This window comes from Petaurus breviceps, unplaced genomic scaffold (assembly GCF_028583685.1).
Source record: "Petaurus breviceps papuanus isolate PSGF00001 unplaced genomic scaffold, PetGlider_PUasm1.0 90822, whole genome shotgun sequence".
Lineage (NCBI taxonomy): Eukaryota > Metazoa > Chordata > Mammalia > Diprotodontia > Petauridae > Petaurus > Petaurus breviceps.
In genome coordinates this window covers 25444899-25467578 of record NW_027187351.1, presented here as the reverse complement: position 1 = coordinate 25467578, position 22680 = coordinate 25444899, and the positions used below count along the sequence as shown (strand labels likewise).

The 22680-nt window shown below is 40.7% G+C and overlaps 1 protein-coding gene across 7 annotated transcripts in view; it reads right to left on the bottom strand.

Moving 5' to 3' along the window:
- SMAP1 (small ArfGAP 1) overlaps positions 1-15799 on the bottom strand; it is a 242915-nt gene extending 227116 nt beyond the window's left edge. Inside the window, exon 1 of one of the 7 annotated variants that reach the window (XM_069070730.1) lies at positions 15434-15799. In XM_069070730.1, the coding sequence (XP_068926831.1) occupies positions 15434-15551 (118 nt within the window). In that variant the 5' untranslated portion in view covers positions 15552-15799. Of the gene's footprint in view, positions 1-14640; positions 14826-14869; positions 15245-15433 lie in introns of those variants that run through there. The other 6 variants (XM_069070732.1, XM_069070734.1, XM_069070729.1 and 3 more) reach the window with 6 other exon arrangements.
- Positions 15800-22680: the final 6881 nt, after the last annotated feature.

Below are 22680 nucleotides of genomic sequence, written 5' to 3'. Positions count from 1 at the left end.
CCACAGTATCATTTAGCTCTTTTTCCAGTTGAAGGAAAGCCCTAGGATACTTAATCAGCTAGAGAGGAAGGTAGGGTTAAGACCTAAGAACTCAAACAAATTTCTGCTGAGAGGTTAGAAGACAGGTTCCACTGAACCAATAGATTCAAGAGAGTAAGCAATTCAAGAGTAGAGAGCCAAACAATTCAATGAACAGGTTAGAAAAAAATTCACATCTTTAGAGTTGAACTTAAGAGTTCTAAGAAGATTCAAAGGGCAGACCTGATCTTAGCTGCTGTTAGATTCTTATGATATCTGGCTGAGAGGGTTGACAGAAGTGAAAAAGCTTCACAGGCATTCGCTAAAAGAGCTGAGTGATAAAGGCTGCAACAACCATTGTCTGAGGATACCTGAAGCTTCCTCTGAGGAGAGAAACTCACTAATGGCAATAGATGGAGGAAACAGAAGCAAATGGCCCTGGAAATAGAACCTCAGTTGAGGACCACAGCTGCGGCACAGAGAAGATGAAAATGATAGCCTGAGTCACAGAAAAGTGATGGCTTTCTTTTTGGGGAGAAAGGTTTAAAACCTAATCAGAACAAACACACCCTCTACCCACCCCCCAGAAGATGTTAGAAATGGCAGAAAGAAGGTTTATTGCCTACAAACTCCCTAGTGGATATGACACAAGGTGTAGGTGACCTGAAAACAGCTGGTGGTAACTGAAAAGCAACTGAAACAAAGATGTGCCACCTGCCTAGAAGCAGTAGGCGCAGTCAGCAAGGAGAGGCTGAGATGGGAGGTGCTGGGGAAGCAGGCTCAGTGTAGAATTATCTCCATGACATCCAAAGACAGGCAGCTACAAGAGCAGCAGAGATTTCTCTCCCACATATGCCACATGTATATATGAGGTGCTTTACATTCTATAAACCATATCATAAAGGCCAGTTCTTTTTCACCCAGACCAGGGATTTCATCATCAGGGGGAATTCTAGGGTGCTGAAATTCTTCATCATTGCAAATCAAGAACTATTCTGTAGCTCAGTCTCCAAGAGGTTCAATGACTTGGGCCCCTAGTCAAACAGGTACGGCAATGAACACTGACTAGGACTTGTAAAGTAACCATGGGTGATCTCATAAAACAGAATGATCTGATTAAGTTGTTCTGGATCTCACTGAGATTGGGGCAACTGGTAAAGCTGATATAGCACTTTTTGCTCTTATCTCTAATACATTTATCATAGAATAATGTACATTAGCAGAATGATGCCATGGAAATGAGGCTAGATATGGAGTTAGAACCTGGGTAAGAATCTTTTCTCTGCACTTTATTAGCTGGAGGACCTTGGAAAAGTCATGACCTCTCTGAGACTCATTTTCTTCCTTTTACCTTTTCCTGTAACATCAAGGGGCTGCAACTCAGAGGTACATTCCAGCCAACACCATAAAACGCACCGCAGGCAATATGAAAGAAATACAAATTAAAAGATACATCCAGTTAGAGTAGGAGAGGTAGAGGGAATCTGGGAGAGCACAGATTCATCAGACATTGGTCCATAGAAAGGAAGCAGGAACTCCAAAAAACCAGAAGGTCACTGAGGAGAGTAAGCAGGACAGAGCCAGGGAAAAAACTTTGCTGGGGCACTTAGAGACCTGGAGTTCCCACCTCAGTCAAAGGCTCAGCTGGACTCCCCTCACTGTACTAAAGGTAGCTTTTTCTGGGAATCACTGATCCATATACATGTTTAACTCTGGTTCAGCTAAAAGAAAGTCCTAGGATACTCATCTAGCTAGAGAGGAAGGGAGGGTTAAGACCTAAGAACTAAAACAGGTTTCCAACAATAAGTTAGAGGACAATTAAACTGACAAATTCAAAAGATAGTAAAGGGCAAAGCAGTTCAAGGAAAAGTTTAAAAAAGATTTCAACTCTTCAGAGTTACACGAGTTGTGTGTGTGTGTGTGTGTGTGTGTGTGTGTGTGTGTGTGTTTAGACAGATCAGTTGGATAATCAACATCATCCCTAACACTGAGCACTCCCCACCCCACAGGCTGTTTGTACCTGCAGGAAGGAACCCTCTAAAGCCCTGGTTTTGGTTCTAATGCATGTTCTATCAATGCTGATTCATAATGCTCCTCTTAGATTGTAAGTTCCATGAGGTAAAGAACTATACTTAAATTTTTTTTTTTACCTTCCCTAGGATAATACTCAGCACTCATTTATTATCTCCTAAATAAAGAAATGAAACTTCTCCTCAGGAGTCCCATATGTGCATCACATTCATTATTCAAAATACACACTGGCAGAAGAGAGCTAGAATGAATATTGTGGACCCAATAAGCCTTTTGCTACTACACAACTATACATTGTGCCATACAAAGTGAGTAAAATATAGTTCTTCCTTCTAATAGCTAAGAAAAACGTCTACGACAACTGAAAAACTTTAGGTAATCTCTCATTTTGTAATGAGGCTGAATTCAATGTAAAAATAGAGGCTGAATTCAAAGGTGTTTTCAAGTTCTAAATTCCTAAAGTCTATGAATGGAGAGAAAAAGGTGAGTAAAAACAATGTTTCAAAGAGAAAAAAAGCAAAATCATCAGTAGACTTGTTCTCCAGTATAACAGTCAGTAAACCAGGCAAAACTTCCTTTGATGTTTCTCGAACTTTAACAGCTATTAATTCTCTGGTAAGATGGTGAAGATATGATCATCTGATATAGTGACTATAATCTGACTTAAATTACTTCTCTAAGTTTAAAGTGATTATAGAATAAATCATGTTAAGAGATGACCTAAAGAAAAAAATATGTGAAAATAAAGTTGAGATTCCCGAATGTTAGAATATTTTCATGTTTTTGTGAAAGGCTAAATATTAATTCTAGTATGCTCTGAACTAATGAACATAGTCACTGATAGGCATTTTATACCTTAATGGTTCTCTAATTGTTTCATGCGTGTTAATCTTATCTGTAATCAAAATGTTCCCAGAATCAGGTACTAGGATTCATACTTCTAATAAATTGTTATGGATTAAAAGATCGATGCTATAATACTACTCTGATATTTATCTGGTCAATATAAGGACAGGAACTACTTTTTTAATCAACAATTTATGAAGCTGGGTTAGTAAGGCATCAAGTATTTAAAACTTAATTCATAATAATAATGGCTACAACTTTTTGTTTACCGATTTCTGTATTTCCCATGAAGAGAATTAGGATATGGATGAAAGCAAATTGCCATAGTCTCCACCTACAAAGGAAGTTAATAGACTACTAGGAAGGAAACAGTCTCTATGCATGCTATATGTAACTGGATTCAAAACTATCTTCCACTGAGCACAAATAGAACACCTTTTCAGTCCAAAGATCACATGTATTATTATAAAACATACTAGAGTGCAATGGTACCGCACCAAGCTTGCTTCTGTCAAGGCAGGTAGTTTTTTTTTTTTTTAATTTTACAATTTTTTTTTTTTAAGTCTTGGGGGGAAGGAAATAATAAGTAGAAAGAAAATTACAAATAGATTAAGTGGAGACTATAAGTCAAAGTCCAAGAGTTCCCATTCTAGTTCTGTCACCAGCTCCTTCCATACGGCCTCAGGGGAAAACCACTGACAGCAATGAAACCACAGAAGCAAAACAAAAACCCAAAGGTTATATATAGATTTAAGTTAGGATCGTGACAAGGGGGAACTTCAAATATTTGCAGATTTCCTTGGACAACAACCATGATGAAAAACATCTTAAACAACATGACACACTGTTCTGCTTGAACGCAGAAGGCACAACTTGGAGCAAGACATAGAAATCGTAAAGTAACAGACTTGGGGGGGTGGAGTCAAGATCCGGCTTCCACCTTCCCCAATCCATGTAAAAGGGGACTCTAAACAAACTTTGGAGCTGTAGAACCCATAAAATGACACAGAGAAGCTAACCTCCCGCTGAGGACAGTCCAGCAGGAATCGGTCAGCACAGCACTCTGGGAGCTGAGCCCAGGCACCATGAGCCAGAGGTTTTAGCCCCAGGGAGGGCCTGACCAGCCGCCAGCCTGAGGGACTCCAGATCAGCAGCAGCTGTGGCCATTTCCAGATTTATCAACACACAGATGCAAAGAACAAAGTGAGAGGTCAGTATAGTCTGGACTTTGGGACCCGTAGTTGGGGGAGCATTGGCTTTTGCCCCCAGGGCGAGAAGCCCCTGAGACCCCTTGGCTCAGCCAGCAACAGGCTTCAGCTTCAGTTCCTGGCCTGTAGAGTGTACCAGGACCAAGCACCAGTCTGAGGTGTAATCGCTCTTGCTTTGACCTGCTTAGATCTGGATTGCCGTCTAGGGTGGAGGTCCTGGGGCGTGTGTCCAGCTTGCCAGAGCATGTGGAGGCCTCAGAGAGGGCACCCATCTAATACCTCCGGCAGCTGAGAAAACCCCAGGGTTTGGGACCAAAGCTCCCCTGTCTGGTGGCAGAGTCCTACTGTGGCAAAAAGCCCAGGGGTTAAGTGACGGAGGGGCGACATGACCAAGCAAAGGAAACAAAGCAGACAGAAGATTCCAACATTAGACTCCTATTTGGGGGACAAAAAGGAGCAAAGCATGGAACAGGAGGAAATCAGTGAAGTCAGAACTCCTGCACCAAAAGCTTCAAAGGAAAATACGAACTGGTTACAGGCCATAGAGGACCTTAAGAAGCAGATAAGAGAAGTGGAGGAAAACTTGGGAAGAGAAATGAGAATGATGCAAGAAAATTACGAAATGAGAGTCAACAGCCTGACTGAGGAAAATCACACCTTAAAAAACAGACCAATTCAAATGGTAAAAGAGGCTCAAAAAGGCAATGAGGAGAGGAATGCCTTAAAAAAGCCAAATTTGCCAGATGGAAAAAGAAGCTCAAAAGCTCAAAGAGGAGAATCGTTCCCTCAGATTTGGAATGGAGCAAATGGAAGCTAGTGACTTTATGATAAATCAAGATGATGTTAAATAGATCCAAACAAATGAAAGAAAAGAAGGCAATGAAAAACCATTGACCTGGAAAATAGATCCAGGAGAGATAATCTGAAAATTATTGGACAACCTGAAAGCCATGATCAGGGAGAGAACCTAGAAATCATCCTCCAAGAAATTCTCAAGGAAAACTGCCCTGATGTTTTAGAACCAGAAGGCAAAACAAAGGTTGAAAGAATCCACCAATCACCTCCTGAAAAAGATCCCAAAAAGAAAACTCCTAGGAATCTTATAGCCAGGTTCCAGAATTCCCAGATCAAGGAGAGAATATTACAAACAGCCAGGAAGAAACAATTTGAATATTGTGGAAACACAATCAGAATAACACAGGATCTGGCACCTTCTACACTGAGGGATCGAAGGTCCTGGAATAGGCTATTCCAGAGGGCAGAGGAGCTGTGATTAAATCCAAGAATCACCTACCCAGCAAAACTGAGTATCATGTTTCAGGGGAAAATATGGTCATTCAGTAGAATAGAGGACTTTCAAGCATTCTTAATGAAAAAAGCAGAGTTGAATAGAAAACTTGACATTCAGATATAAGAAGCAAGAGAAGCATGAGAAGGAAAACAGGCAAAAGAAATCATAAGGAACTTATCAAAGTTGAACTATTAACATTCCTACATGGAAAAACGATAATTGTAACTGATGAAACTTTTCTCAGTATGAAAATAGTTGAAGGGAATAGAAATACATATGTGTGTGTGTGTGTATATCAAAGGGTATACTGGCATATGAATACTTATGTGAATGTGTACATATATGTTTACAGGTATACATATATAGAGGGCACAGGACCAAGTTAATAGGAAGGGATGATACTTAAAAGGTGAAATTAAGAGGTGAGAGAGGAATATAATGAGAGGAAATGGAGAGAGACAGAATGGGGTAAACTATCTCATATAGAAGAGGCAAAGAGAAAATGGTTACAATGGAGGGGAAGAATAGGAAGGCAAAAAGGAATGGGTCAACCTTATTCTCATTGAATTTGGTTCAGGGAGGGAATGAAATACACACTAATCTCACCCTACAGGAGAATAGGGGAAAAGGGGATGGGGGGGGGGGGGGGGGGAGGGAAGGAGGGGAAGGCGGGGGGGGAGGGAAATTGGAAGTACTCACTTTTGAAAAGGGACAGGATCAAAGTAGAGAACAGAACAAATGGGTGGTGGGATAGGAGAGAGGGAAATATAGTCAGTCTTTTACAATATATCTTCTATGTTAAAGTTTTTCATTAGCTACACATGTACAACCCATACTGAACTGCTTATATTCCCAGTAAGGGTGGGTGACAAGGGAGGAAGGGAATAAATCTGGAATTCAAAGTTTTAAAATCATACGTTTAAAAATATATATATATACATATATACTATTATTAATACTATTTTACATGTAATTGGGAAATAAGATATACAGGCACTGGGGCATAGGATCCACCATGCCCTACAGAAAAAGTCGAAGGGTGGTATGGGAGAGAGCAGATTGGAAGAGGGGATATCCTGTGGGATTGCTATTTTGGGGTGGTGGGTAGGGGAAAAATGGGGAGAAAATTTGTAACTCAAAATATGGCAGAAATTAATGATATAAATCAGAAGTTAATAAAGCATTAGAAAAATGAAAAAAAAAAAGAAAGAGACTTGGAAGTTCCATACAGACTTGATATAAGAAAAAACTTCCTAGTAATTTGTGTTGCAAAAAGTGGAATGGGATGCCTCCATAGCCAGTAGATTCTTTTTCACTGGAGATCCACAAGGAGACTGGATGAACCACTTGATTGGAGATAATAAGACCATAGGCTTAAGAGTTAAAGAAACCTTAGAGGACTTTTATGTCAACTACTTCATTTTAGAGACTGAGAAAAATAAATAGACAAAGTTTAAATAACTTGCTCAAGGTCACACAGGTAGTGAGAGAAGAGACAGGAAATAAATGTCTGGCCTCTGATGCTTAATCCAGCGCTCCTTCCATATACCCCTCTTCCCTCTTTGGATGACACAGTGAAAGTCTCAGAAGGACTGGAGCTACTAATACTAGAGATTTCTGAACTCCTCCAGAGGCTTCTGTGAAGTCAGCCATAATCATCTTATATCCTCCCAGACAAGATGGAGTAGATACCTACTGCATAGGAAGTAGAAAGGGAAAGAACCTTCTACTTGTCTTGAGGAAGAATGCATGGAGATTTCAGAGATTTCTGAAGACTCTTTCCTTTCTTTAATGACAAGGAAAATCAAAACTCTCTAAATAGTGTAAAAAATAGTGTAAAGGGGAAGCATCAAGGTCCAACGCTGTGCCAAAAGTAGAGTGAAAGCTAGGCCTCTAATCTCTATCCATTCTCCTCCTTCACAAACTCAATGGTTCTCACCTCTATGGAAAAAATTCCCAAATTTATATTTTCAGCCCTAACATCTCAACTGCCTATACATCTCTATATAGATGTTGCCCCCAGCACCTCAAACTCAAAATGTCCAAACTGTTCTTTTAACTTTCCCCTAAACCATCACCTTAACTCTGTCATTTCTCTGAGGAGCACTGTCTCACACTTAAAGCCTTGGCGTTATCTTTGATTTTTCATCTCCCTCACCTCCCAGATTCCCATTGTAATCATTATAGTACACGTCCTCAACACCACCTTCCTGGAATATTTTGATATCTTTCCCACAAATCCATCCTTTCCCTCATTTTTCATACTACATTTTTCATATTACTCAGCTTATAATCTATGCTAGAGCCCAATGGATTAATCTCTTTCTTGAACCTACCATATAAATTCCTAACTTTGTGTTCTAGCTTATTCCAGTTCCTGAAATGTTTTCCTTTCTTCTTTTTATTCACTCTACCACTATTTAGCCTTTAAAGATCAATTTAAATAGCACTCCCTTCATGAAGCCTTCCTTAATGCTCATTGTTAATAATAACCTGCTTCATCAGACCTGTTAAGAGTCTGGAAATACCTTTGTTCCTGGGGAGATTTTTTTCATTTGTGGGTTGGATTAGATGACTTCTGGGATCCAATCCAACTCTGTGATTCTGGAATTGAAGATCTGGGTTTAACTTGGGCTCCATCAATTACTAGATGTATAACCTGGGGCTAATCATTTAAGCACTGTACCTCAGTTTTCTCATTCATAAAATGTGGATAATGGTATGTTCAATTCAGTAAACATTTATTAAGTGCCATATAGTTAGAGATGCATTGAAGAAAAAGGATCATAAGAACATAGATTCAGATTTGGAAGGAACCTGAGGGGTCATCACATCCAACTCTCTCATTTTACAGATGAGAAAATCAAGGTCTAGAGAGAAATTGCCCAAGTCAGAAATGTAGTAGGTAGCAAAGTTGGGATCTGAAACAAAATCATATAAAGGATCATAGTTCTAAAACTGGAATGAACCACTAAGGTCACCTAGTTCAAGTATTTCATTTTACAGATAAGGAAACAGGCATTTTGACCAAGGTCACACAGGTCATTGTAATGAGAATGGGAACTTGAAGATCTTCTCTGCCCCTTAACAGGCCTAAGGGGGAATTTGAAGACCTTCCCTGCTTTAAAAGTAAACTCTTCCCCCTTTATAGGTTGAATGTAGTCACATGGAGCCTGTGGTGGGAGGAGTTTACTGAAGGGTAAAGCAGAGCCCACAGGAAGCTAGAGAGACAGTGGGAGAAAGAGGACACTCAGGCAAGGAGACAGAGAGGTTTGTGAGTAAATACTGATCTTATACTGGTTTGTGGGAAGGCTAAAGGATGCTGTGGCTCTCTGTGTTGTTATAACTTCTTAGCATCTTTGCTACTGTGATGGAAAACTTACTGGTTTTGGGATTCAGTTTTCTGGTGTCTAAATAAATGTTTTGGTTCTGTCCTCTATATGGAGAATGTGTTATATTTTGTGATCAAGCACTATGCGGGAATATTTATAGTCACGGTAAGTGCTATAAATATTGCACTGGCACTACAGTCATAACCATCGTATGTAGAATTTTAACACAGATCTTCTGACCATAGAACCAATTTCTTTCTCCTATATCAAATCCAATGTTCTTTCTCCTTAACTAGAAATTTGAGGAAGGAAGGGGGAGTGGAACAGGGGAAACTAATACCCCACTAACTATAAACTATAAAATGATTAAGTGCATATGAAAAGTCAAAACAGTGGCACCAGAGGTCAGATGGTAGAAGAATCACCTCTAGCTGAAAGACCAAGAAAAGCTTGGAGAAAATAGTGCCTAACCTGGGCCTTGAAGAAGCAGAGTGACAAAGGTGCTGAAAGTGATTTGTAAGCTATGATTCACTTAGTTGGGACAGAAATGATTTATTTTCTCATATTAATGATCAATTATTCAATTGGGACCAGGATTTTTTCAGAAGCTTGTTAAGTCTCTGAAGGGCATTGCTGATAAGATTGGCTTTGCTTTCTCAACAATCTTCTTTAGACCCTATTCAGGTAGAGAAGCCCTTTATGCTCTATTCAGGTCTGAGGAGAGGTAAATTCTTTGATTAAATTGCCTAAGGCTGACCATGACTTGGAAGTAAATGGCATGATCAGTCAAGCCCCCTAGTGCTTTATTAGAATAGGTCCACTTCTCATTAAATATTCATTCTCTCGCATTACTTGCTAACCAATCAGAGTTGATTTCCACTCTTGGGAACACCTACCCCTTCCAAGAAGCATGTAAGCATTGAGTGGGTTTCATGAGGTGGGTCTAGCATGTAAGAATGTCACTGACTCTTTTACTAACAATATGCTAGCATTATTAATAAAATTATTAACTACCCAGGGACTATGTCTCTAGAACTTTTCAAACTTCACATTAACAACAGCAAAATTAGAAATAACCTTTACATCTAACAATTGGAGAATGAACAAGTTATAATATGTGAATTAGCATTATTGTGCTATGAGAAATTTTTAAAATGGTGACTACAAAGAACTGTAAGTATAGAAAGCAGAATCAGAATACCTACTATGATAGCTTAAATATTAATAACAGGAACAGAGATAAGGACTGGACCTATGATTTTCACTGGAAAAGGAAACTCAGTTGAGAAAACTCAACCAATACAGGTCAGTACTTTCTCTGAAACTCTGCAACAATGACAACAAAAAATGATAATAGCAATAAAATATTCTTTTAAAATATAAGGAATGTTGATAAAAGCTCAGTCTTAGAAATCACTAAAAAACAAAGCTTGTAACTAATCATGAAAATCAAATAGTTTAGTAAAAGCAAAAATTCCATTTCTTACCCATGGGTAAAATACTGTTGTTGACTTGTGTCCTACTCTTCATGTAACCCCATGGATCATACCTTCCATGGGTTTTTTTCTTGGTAAAGATACCGGAGTGGTTTGCCATTTCCTTCCCCAGTGGATTAAGGCAAACAGAGTCACTTTGACAGAGTCAACAGTCACTTGTTCATCCTTCATTTTCAAAGAGAACCAATGACATCAGGTCAGGTGATGTCTTGACTTTCCAGTGAATTGGATTTAAGTGCAGCAGAGTTGCACAAAGTTGTCAGCCCCACTGTCTCTTCCAGAAGCATTGCAGTCTAGTGGCAGGCTAAAAGGTAAGACACTGTTCTCAATTCACTCGTTCTACCAGGGAAAGTCTTCACATACCTACAGTAGAAAGACTCCTGCCTCCCCAACAGGTTTCAGGCTTGTTGGCTGGTTCAGCCCTGTCTGCCAAGACAGTTTACCGGGATGGGACTATTGCTGTACATGCTATAGCTTCGAGGGTCACAAAGAGAATAAGTGTCTAAGGCTGGATTTGAACTCATCTTCCTGATTCCAGGGCCAGCACTCATCACTAAGCCACCTAGGTGCCTCCACTACTTTGCATGTATACGTTGCTTCTACATCAATTTTAAAGTACCAAACATAACCTGTAGGACTAGTCTTTGGCCTAAATCTCTGTTACTCCTAGAGATTCCTTTTCTTGCCAATTGGAATTTAAGATCAAAAAGCACTTATCCACCATAGAGATCTGAAAACAGCTAAATTTCCTTGACTATAATAACTACCTTTTCCTGGGGTCTCCCTGTAGACCATAAAGTACTAGTAGATATTTCTGTGTGTAAACACCAGCTGGAAAAAGGAGGGAGAAGTGTGGAGGAGAAGGAACAAGAGGAATAGTAGTAGAAGAATAAGGAGTCATAAAGGCCACTAAACCCACTAGTCAAAGAATTATTTTTATGACATCCCGGACAAGCAGTGAACCCTGAACATTTCAAGGAATCTCATTTCATCATAAAGTACCCTATTATGTTTGGAGATAGCTCTAATAGTTTAGAAAGTTAGCTTTCTACTTGGATAAAATCTGTCTCTATCTAAATTCTACCCATTAGTTTTAGTTTTGCCCTCTGTAATTTTGCTACATCTTAATACCTAAGGCCTTGTGAAAATCCTTCAAAGCAGAGACAGAACAAAAAAAAAAGTAGCTACAACTTAGAGTGATGATCCCTTCCTGAAAATAAAGTGGCTATACAAGTTTGAAAGGGATATAGGTTGGTATTGCAAGTTCTAGCTGTCAAGCACTGAAGCAGTGTCACTCCTAGAGAGCAAGTAGAGACATTCAACAAAGGAATACACTTTTGAAATGTTCCTTGGACACAAAACAAGAGAATACGGCTTTCCTTCACAGTTCCCATTTTACAAAAAAGAAAAGCTAATAAGGGCTGAGACATTAGATTTTAGTGCACACATAGATAAGGGGTGGGGAACCTGACGCCACATGTGGTCCTCTAGGCCCTCAAATGTGGCCCTTTGACTGAATCCAAACTTCACAGAACCAATCCCCTTAATAAAAGGATTTGCTGAGTAAAACGTGGACTCAGTCAAAAGGCTGCACCCAAGGTCCTAGATGTCACATGTGGCCTCGAGGTCAAAGATTCCCCACCTCTGGCTAGATCCTTCCTACTGACATGTTAGTTCAGTGGTAGCTGAGAAATTCTGTTCCACAGAAATCAAATGCAAGTCTACTGTTTTAGGGAAGAAAGGCTGGAGAATAGGAAGGGTTTGGAAACCAATAGCTGTCAGTGTTTCTTTTGTAACTAGCTGAAAAACTCAGCAAGCACAATGTTTCTTTAACTAACCAGCCTTGGTCAAGGCACAATCTCTCTGGGCCTCATCTGGAAAAGAAGATAATCAGATCAGATAATCTCTAAGTTCCCTTCCATCTATAAATTCTAAGATTCTGTTTACTTCTGGAATCCCTGAGTGACTGTCACCTATATATTTTCATATATATATACAGTTACCTTGCCAATAACTGACTAGACAACTAACCTGAATTTTTCATTAAGAAGCTTCAAATATCTATGTCAAATCAAAGTCATCCCTTTAACTTCATTCTGGTATATAACCTAATGAATGAGGTTTCAAACTACTGCAACTAGATTTCATACTGGCAAGGTGCCCAAAATTCTCCAAGTGTTCCATAATCCAGCACCAACTAATAGCCCAGTAAGGCTGCTCAAATTCCCAGAGTCAAGGGGAAGACTTGGGAGAGAAAACATAACTCCATCTGTTTGTTCTGATTCCCAAGTTACCAGAGTCTTGGTAAGGGTGGATCAACAGCAGGAAGCTGACCTGTACCATCTTTTTCCTCTTTCAAAAGTGACTTCCTGAACAGTCAATATAAGAAAAGAATATAGATTGGTAACTCATTCGGGAAGATTTTAAAATCTGATTTATAACCTACTGAAAAAAAGAAGCTAGGTTTTAGTTTTCGTAAATGCTTGCAGACCAGCAGGTCAAATATGCCTTGCTTAACCCTTTTTTTAAATTTATAAATTTGATTAGAAGATTGTATGTTGTAGTAAAGGTCATGAAGAAACTCAGAGAGGTTTATTATAGAAAAATATTTACAAATATAATGGAACCCATGATAAAACTAATAATCTAGAACAAGACTAAACTACCTTATGCTATATGTTTATGCCTAAAAGTCCTTCTAGGTATGCAATTATATTTTTGTTAATATTTTTTCACCTGAAGTCTGGTGTATCCAAATCCATAATTCTATAACAGGGTTCTACTACCCAAAAGACAAAATATTAAGTGCCTTTACATGGCACAACTGACAATCAATTTTCAAGTGTTAAAATTACATGGCCAATTTTAATTAAAACATGAAGTGCTAGCCTCAGCAACAATATATTTCAATGTCAAAGAAACATATTTTATATAATATTCAAATTTAAATATAGTGTTTGGGAAGTTTAAAATAAGACAACTAAAAAAAGATTTAAAGATAAAAAAAGAAAATTAAATCATGTCCCTTTCCTCATCTGGAAGGCAGAGCTTTGCAGTGGAATGAAAATGAAAGGTGGTGGAAGGAGAGCCTGAATTTAAGTCCTGCCTCTGACAAATACTGGCTATTCAACTTTGGGCAAATCAATTAATCTCTCCATGCTTTAAGCAGAGCTTCCTTATACAAAATTTCCCTATACCAGTGAATTCAAAGGTCTAGGCCACATCACCCTATATCCTCTTTCCTATTCCAAAGTTCCCCAGGTTCAAATAGGGACAACCTACTTATTACTTTGTCCTATATCACTTCTATTCACCCCAAACCTCTAACAACAACAAAAGATAAACACAAAGAAAGAAGTTAATTTTTTGTTCTAGTGAGCATATGAGCTTTAAAAGAAAATTTTAGATCTAGTAAATAGCACCAGAAGATGCAACATCAGCTCCCAGTCTCATAAAATGTTAGAGCTGGAAAGGACCCTACAGGTTTATTTAGTTCAGCACCTCCAATATGCAAATGAAAAAAATTGAGGCTCAGAGAAATAAAGGGCCTTGTTCAAGATTACACCTCCAGTTAAGGACAGAGTCTGGCAAATAAGATTAATAAAAATACCGTTTATTAGTGTATGTATTTAAATATATTATTACCCAAAATGGTAGGTAAACATATTACTGTAACTACATAAACTCAGCTGTTATTTCAACATTAAATGGCATATATTAGCTTTCAAAATACTCCATTCACTATTACCCAAAATAATGAACTGAACAGTTCATTACACATGACAGTATTCTCAAACATATACATAAGTTTATTTGATCATACAATAGGCATACTTAAAATTTCAACACCCCTCAGAATTGTCTTTAGTTTAAAAAAAAAAGCTTCACCCAAAAAGCTATATAGGATTAAGAGGTATCATTCAAATTGTTATATTCAAAATGTTTACTCTAATGGTCTGAAGGGTATACCCACATTCACTAGTAGAGACTAAGGAACTTTCTGATTGTTAGGTTGCTTAGTCTAGGCAAGTATTACCAAGGCACTGAAACATGACTCATGTAGTTAATATGAGGGATGGATAATGAAGCTTCAGGAAAAGACTAGGTCAAATAATGCCCGGAATTTCAAACACTGCCAAGAATAGTCTCCTTTTGGATAAATTTACCTACTTCCCAGTGAATAACACACCAATGCCACCAGTCTTTTTTTTTTTTTTACCAGTGAGCTTCTCATGAAATCACTTAAACATTTTTTAAGCCAAGTTTCTGAAATGGTAAATAAATCTACCCCCAAAAAGTGTGTGTATGTGTTGTTTGTTTGTAACTGTGTCACAGCCTGTGACCAAAAAGAAACCTCCAACTGCACAAACTAAAATCAGGTGCTTTATGTCTTTGGACCAATAAAATACATTCCTAACCTTTAGCAGGCAATTGCCTTCTCCCCATCCCAGCACGAGAAACACTCCTTCAAAGAGCCCCAGCATCTGGCCTTTCAAACCTTCCAGGCTGGGAATACAGCTCACCCAGGCTCACTGTGCACTGAGTCTACAAGAACGAAAATTAAATGCCTGTTCATTGACTCGTGATCAGCCTTATCCACCCCCACCCCACTTGGAAAAAAAAAAAAAAAGACCAGAAAATGCCCACCTAAATCCACTTATCGCCATCTCCCCCTCCTCACCGGATCTAAAAATGGGCAGCAAACCCCTCTCCTCGAGGGAAGCGATGACAAGAGCCCCATGCCCAAGCAGGAGGGCAGCGCTAATACTCAGAGGCTGGGCAGGGGCATGGGCGCGGGGGAAGGACACTGCTCTGGGCGGCGCGGGAAAGGGCGAGTCCCTTGAAAGGGTCCTTCTGGTGACAACATCCCCAGGCCCCCCGCCCCGCCCTCTCCTCTCCACCTCTGGATAGCCCCAAGTTCGGCAAACGCGAGGTGACCCCAACGCCCAAGCGGACTCCGGACACGAGTCTCCTCCTGCACCAGCAGAGGACCAAGGTCCGGCCGGGGAAGGGGTCACGACGGTCACAAGCTCCCCTCTTCCCAGCAGGCGGCGTGGGGGCGGAGGGCGGGGCGGGATCAGGGTGACCGCGCCCCCAGGCCTGAAATCCCCAGCTGGAGAGCAGCGGCCGGGCAGGGCCGGTGGCTCGCGCCCGGCCGGGCCCGGGGCCCCGGACGCCCGCAGCCCGCCCCGGCCCTCGCTCGCTTGCTACCTTTGGCCTCGCAGTCGGCGCAGTACTTGTTGTCCTCCTCCCGAAGCAGCTTGGACAGGATCAGCTGGTGCTGCTCATTCAGCTTCTGAGCTTTCTCCCGGCACGAGCGCGTCGCCATCGCGGGGGACCGGGCAGGGGAGCGCGAGGCAGAGCCGAGCCGAGGGCTGGCGCTGGGGCTGCAGGGAGGCTGCCGGGGCCGAATGCACCTGGCACCGCCAGGAGAGAGCCCGAGAGGCGGCGGCAGCGGCACCAGCAGCAGCTACAGCGGCAGCAGCAGCGCAGACGTGTCTCCGCCTCCTCGCAGCACGCCGGGCCCGCACGCACAGCCAGAGCCGGCCACCGGGAGGGAGGGAGGGAGGAAAGGAGGGGAGAGCCGACTTCCGGGCCGGTTCCGAAGGAAGAAACCCGGCTCCCTGCACCCTCCCAAAGCCGGCTGGGCTCACTGCGCACGCGCAGGGCTCCCCGGGATCCGCCGGGGCTGAGCTCTCTGAGCGGACATGCGCAAAGCCCTTCTTCAGGGATTCTTGTCATTCCCCTTCCCTGCCCCCAGGGTCATTGGGCCGGTCTGTCAGGAAGATGATGTATAATACTGGGATTAGATTTGTAGTTGTTATTCAGTCGTGTCAGACTCCTCCTGACTATTTGGGGTTTTCTTGGCAAAGATACTAGAGTAGTTTGCAGTTTCCTTCTCCAGCTCATTTTACAGATGAGGAAATTGGCAAAGGGGGTTAAGTGACTTGCCCAGGGTCACACAGCTATTAAGTGTTTGAAGCTAAATTTTAACTCAGGAAGATGCGTATCACCCAAGGCCAGTCACTGTATCCACTTAGCCAACTAGCTTCGGTGTTTTAGGTTTGGGGCATTTGTAATCTGAGTTCATCTTGATTGATGAACTCAGCAACAGGACATTATTGAGTACCTACTGCATCTTAGGCAACAGCAAAAAAAAAAAATGTAATAATAATATGTTTTTAAATAAAAAGAAACCTTGAATCAGAAGTCCTAAATTCAACAGTAGTCAATTTTCTCCTCTTTAAAACTGGTATAGTTACAACTTGCCTATTGACCTCATAGAGTTTCAATGGAAGAAAAAATACCTTGTAAAGCATTAGAGAAGTGAGCTACTATTATTTTTGGATTATCAAAATATGTGAAGTTTCCAGGTGCAAAATTGAGTATAACTATGGAATTCTAATTCCAGAGTCTATATGATTACATGAGATTGACATTGATAGTTAATTTCCTCCACACTTTAGTAGAGCTAGAACTGGAAAAGATTCCCCCCAGACCATTTGCAGACAGTTCTCACTTTGCATAAATTCACATTATGCAAATTCAACTTTATATAAAGAATTCTGAAAGAAATTTGCATTCAAAAAAAAATACTTTAACTTTACCACACAGTACTTTGCTCTCTCTCCTTTCCTGACCTTCTGCTCCATGATCCACAGCCTCCTACACCCCCACCACCCCCCAAAAAACTCCAAAACCCTCCAAGTGAAAACATAATGGACTAGAGAGACCTGTGTCTCTGCTGGACTAGGGGCTTGGCTTGAGACTTTGGGCTCCAAGAAAGGAGCCCTTTGCCTCACTAAGCCCACCTAGGAATCTGCCTTCCATCCTTCCTAGCTTGGAGCCATTTGTGTTCCTTCTCCTGTTCTTTTTTCTCTTTCTCTGGCTCCCATAAGTCCCCCCCCCCTCCATTCCTGCCTTCTTCCCCTCCCCATGTCTTCAAGCAAATTTATAATTCATAAAAATTGATTTGCTAGACTATGTAAAGGTCAACTATGTAAAGCAAGAACTGTCTGTACTCCCATCTTCTCCTTTTACAAATGAGGAAACAGATCAGAGGATCATAAGTTTAGAGTAGAAGAGAGCCCATCTAGTACAACTTCCTCATTTTACACATAAGGAGATAGCCACCAGAAAAGACAAAGTGACTTTTTAAAGATCACATTACTATTGAGTGAGGGAGATAGCATCTGAATCTATATCATGTGACTCTGGATCCAGGATGATGTTTCTTCATGAGTGACTATTGCCAAGATATTATCACCTGGTGATCAACTGTCAGGTGTTGGCCAAATTTATCTAAGCTAGTCCTCAGTCAATAGACATTTATTAAGTGCCTTCTGTGTACCAGACACTGGGCTAAGACTGTAGCTACAAAGAATGGCAAAAGACAGTCTCTGTTCTGAACTGGGAAATAACACGTGAACAATTGTGTATGAACAAGATACATACAGGTTAAATTGAAAGTAATCAACAGAAGGAAGACATTAGAATTAAGGAAATCGTGAAAGGCTTCCTGCAGCTGGTAGAATTTTAACTGAGACCTGAAGGAAGCCAAGAGACTGAGATGAGGAGAGAAAGCATCCCAGGCATGGGAGACAGCCAGTTAAAATTGCCCAGAATCAGGAAATGGAGAGTCTTCAAAGAACAGCAAGGTGGCCAGACCCCAAAGCTAGCCTTCAAACAGCTAATATAGAGGAAAAAGTGCTATATTTTAAGTCAGAGTACCTGATTCAAATCCTGGCTCTGCCATTTATTACCTCAGTGACTCTGGACAAGTCACTTAACAGTAAAGTCCTGGGACTCAAATTTTCTCATCTATAAAATAAGGGTAAAGGTAGACAAGATGACTTCTAAAGTCCCTTCAAACTCTAACTCTATAATGCTTTTCCAGCTAGAAAGTATCTAGCTTGTACAGAGAACAGAGTCAGTTAGGCCAACAGGAAACATTACACTTAAGTGGAAAAATTGATTATATATGGGGCAAAATGAGCTAAAATTAACTACAGTGAAATGAAATTCTCACTTCATGCCTGTTCTGAAATGAGAATTGAGAGTGTGTGTAGTGGAGGGAGCTCACTAGTGTGATATTTAAAAAGTTCAAGAGACATAATTTATGGGTAATCAATCATTTTATTAATAATACTAGCATATTATTAATAAAAGGATGGTCATTTGGCTGTCTTCTATAGACCAAAGACAATTCCTGGAATGCTTATATGCCCTTGGAAGAGTGGGTGTTCCTGATGATGGAAATCAACTCTAATTGGTTAACAATTAATGAGAGAGAATGAATATTATAATGAGAGGTGAAACTGTTCTAATGAGGGGCTAGCAACATGTGACTTTGATTGTGTATTTACTTCCAAACCACCCCCAGCCTTAGGCAATCTAATCAAATAATTTATCCCCACCAAAACCTAAAAAGAACACAATAGGCAGGGATTCACCTAGATAAGATGGTCTAGGTGGCTTAAATTTTTGTCAGAGGTTAATAATGTCCTTCAATGGCTAGGCTTTGAACTAGTAAATAGGACAGAGAAAAAGTCTCGATGTCCCCCATAATTAGTTATTAATAATCATTTCTCTCCCTAAATTGCTGTGTTTGTCCTTTGTTCTTGAAGAGGACCATGCCATCAGGGAGATGATGATATGACTTACAGTTGACTTTGATTTGAGTGAGGGAGGGCTCTGCAAAGTCACCAGACTCACTTTTTCCTCCAGAGCCATCTGGGTCCAGTGACCAGATATTCATCAGGACAACTGGAGATAGCTCAGGATGCAATGGGAGTTCCAGGCTCTTTTAGGTTAGCATCTACAGGTTTTCACTTTGAGTGAGGTAATGGCCATTCAGTGAATAGGTCTCTTTAAGAAGTCAGTCAAGGGATGGCTTCTTTAATTTAAAAAAAAAAAAATGAAAATGGGAGGGGAAGACCCTCAGGGTTGCTGGCCAAAAGAGAAACAATTACTATTTACATTCACTGAGCCAGGAGGGCCCAAAAAAATAGCTATTAAGTGGTGCTTGGGCAGGGACCAATCTAAGAGCTCCAGAGTAAATTGGGTTTAAGATATGGTCTTTGAGAAAGAAATCTAGCCAGGAAACCCCAAGTTAAAAAGGCAGCTTTGGGTAATTAAAATTTACCCTCCTGGGCAGCTAGGTGGCACAGTAAATAGAGCACCAGCCCTGGAGTCAGGAGGACCTGAGTTCAAATCCAGCCTCAGACACTTGACACACTAGCTATATGACTTTGGGCAAGTCACTTAACCCCAATTGCCCTCCAAAAAAGAAAAAAAAATTACCTTCCTTTGGAGAGGAGGAGAGGAGAGGAGAGGGAGAGGCTGCAGGTGCCCCACCCCTGTTGGCCTTTCAGTTCAGGAATATTGTTGTTCTTGAAAAGGACCAATGACATCAGGAGGGTGATGCCTTGACTTGTGAGTGAATTGGATTTAGATGAGGCAGAGCTTTAAGAATATAATGCTAATAGGTGAGAAGAGTTCTTTTTTGATAATGGCTGTTTGTCAGTTATTAACCTGAAAAGACCTTAACCTGAAAGGGCCAGTGTCTCTCATTGCATACTGGGCCATCTCCAGTAGTCCTGATGAATATCTGGCCGCTGGACACAGATGGCTCTGGAGGAAAAAGTGAGGCTGATGAGACCTTGCACAGCCCTCCCTCACTCAAAGTCAACTGTAAGTCATGTCGTCATCAACTTGATGTCATGGTTCTCTTTGAGAATGAAGGACAAATACAACCTGTGAGCAGTTCAAGCTGCCTGAATGGGGACCCAGCCAATTGTATAACTCAGCTCATCATCCCCCCTCCCTCGCCCTACCCCCTGCCTCTTCCTCTGCCCCTTCCTCTGCCCCTCCTCCTCCCCTTTACCCCCCCCTTTTTCTCTCTCTCTCTCTCTCTCTCTCTCTCTCTCTCTCTCTCTCTCTCTCTCTCTCTCTCTCACTCACTCACTCACTCTCATTCTCTCTTCCCCTCTCCCTCCTCCTCCCCCTCTTCCTAGAACTAGAATCAGGAAAACCTGGGTTTGAACCTCAGGCATTTTAGTAGCTATGTGACACTGAACAAGACACTTCACTTTTCTGGGCCTCAATTTCCTCATCTATAAAATGAGAGGGTGGTACTTAATGAGCTCAAAGATACCTCCTACCTTTAAATCTGTGGTTCTATGAACTCAGTATAGATATTTGTAGGGAAGACTTTCCTATAGGAGACAAACCAAAGTGAACTTTTATTCCCAGCCTTTTTGATGGCCATCAAACTCAGTATTGCAAATAAGGTGTGTTCTGCTATGGTAGGAGTGGAGACAAGATGTCCTCCAGAACTTGGCTCCCATTCCTAACCTTTAAGAGCAGCCAAGTCCCCTCCTCCCCAAGGTTTATGAACCACACCAGTGCTTCTATCCCCTTTCCACGTTCTTAACAAACCAGTAACATTTAACACAGCAAACAGTATTTGATTTAGGGGGAAATGGGACAAAGGAAAAAAAAGACAACATACTTAGAAATCTTCTCTCCTCTATATTCAGGTGGGAGAGAACATTGAAACCTGAAAATTTGAATTATTTGCCTTCTTTGTGACTTCCCAGTTGCATTTCATAGAATCACAGAGTTGGAAAGTACCTCAACACAGACATCTAGTACAAATCATACTCAAAAAAGAAGCCCTGGTACAACATATCTTACAAGTATACAGCCAGCCAGCCTTGCCCTGAAAAGCTGCAGCTGGGAAGGGAATCTTCGGAGTCAGCTTGTTTCACTTTTGGCACCTCTAATTGCAAGGAAGTTTTTTCATTTCATCCAGCCTTACTGTGGTCAATCAATTCCTCTGTCTCTCCCAGAAACTCATCTTCCTTGACCCTTGTGACCTTGCATTTTCTGACTGTCTCCCTTTTGCCTTTCAGTGTCTCCTCTTTCTTCCTCCTCCTACACCCTAAGTAAAAGTGTTTAATCCATCAGTCAAAATGCATGTATTAAGTGTCAGTTAAGGCCAGTTATTAAGGCCAGGCACTGTTAAATTCTGAGGATATACAAAAAGACAAAAGTAGCCCCTGCCTTCACGGAGTTCCCATTCTAATGGGAGGGACAACCTGTTAATGACTAGGAACATACAAAACATATATGTAGGGAGTAAATGAGTAATAATCTCAAAGATGAAGACACTAGCAACTAGGAAGACCAGAATACTACCTCTTAAAGAAAGGGAATGGTTCTCCTTTGGCCTTTGTGCCTTTACCTTCAGTGAACTCTAGTCCAAATCCACCATTTTAAAGATTCAACAATTCAACAAATATTTATCAAGCATTTATTGTGTGCCAAGTGCTGGGGATATAGAGTCAAAAATGAAACATTCCCTTACCTTAAGGAGGTTATATTTTACATGTGAAGTATTATATGTAAACAAATAAATTAAGACCTTCCCCAAGGTCTTAACAGTGATTACAAGGTCAGTGTGCTTTTCATTATCACCACCTTGCCTTTCTCTAATGATGGTACCCACCTACAGTACTGATTTTTCCCAAAATACCAAGTCATTTCCATTCAAGTACAATATTTATTAAGTAGCTACATGAGTTTCTCGTCTGTAAAATGAGCTAGAGAAGGAAATGGCAAACCACCCCAGAGTATTTGTCAAAGAAAAAAAAAACCCAAATGGGATCACAAAGAGTCAGGCATGACTGAAATTACTCAACAACAACTATGTGTTGAGCATTGTGCTAAATGCTGAAAAACACAGAATTTAGATAAAACAGTCCTTTCCCATGTAGAGTTTCTAGCATAGTAAACATATATATATATATATAGGCATATATATATGGTGTGTGTGATTATAGCAGATTACAGTATTGCTATTTGAATCCTCCACTATCACTTCAGCATCTCCAAAACTGAACCAATCATCATCATGGAGGCAACTGCATGGCACTGTGGATAGAGTGCCTGCAGTCAGAAAGACACCCAAGTTCAAAATCCAACCTCAGACACTTAATAGCTATGTGAACCTGCTCAAGGCTCTTACCTTCTATTTGCCTCGGTTTCTTCAACTGCAAAATGGTGATTCTAACAGCACCTAATTCTCAAGGTTGCTATGGGGATCAAATGAGATAATACTTGTAAAGTATGTAACATAGTACCTAGTGAATAGTAAGCACTATTTAATTTTTATTATTCTCTTCCCTTCCCTTCTCTTCGGCTCAGTTGAACAAAAATTTGTTAAGCAGTTGTTATGCTCAAAGTTGTTATTTGTTCTTCATTTTGAAAGAGGACCAATGATACCATGATGGGTAACATCTTGACTCCCTCATGTGTTGGATTTAAGAGAGTCAGAGTTGTACAAAATTGTCAGCCTTACTGTCTTCCAGAATCATCAAAGTCCAGTGGCAGGACAAGAGTCAAGATGGCTGGAGTGCAGTGGATGACCTTGGAGTCTTCAATGCCTGACCAAG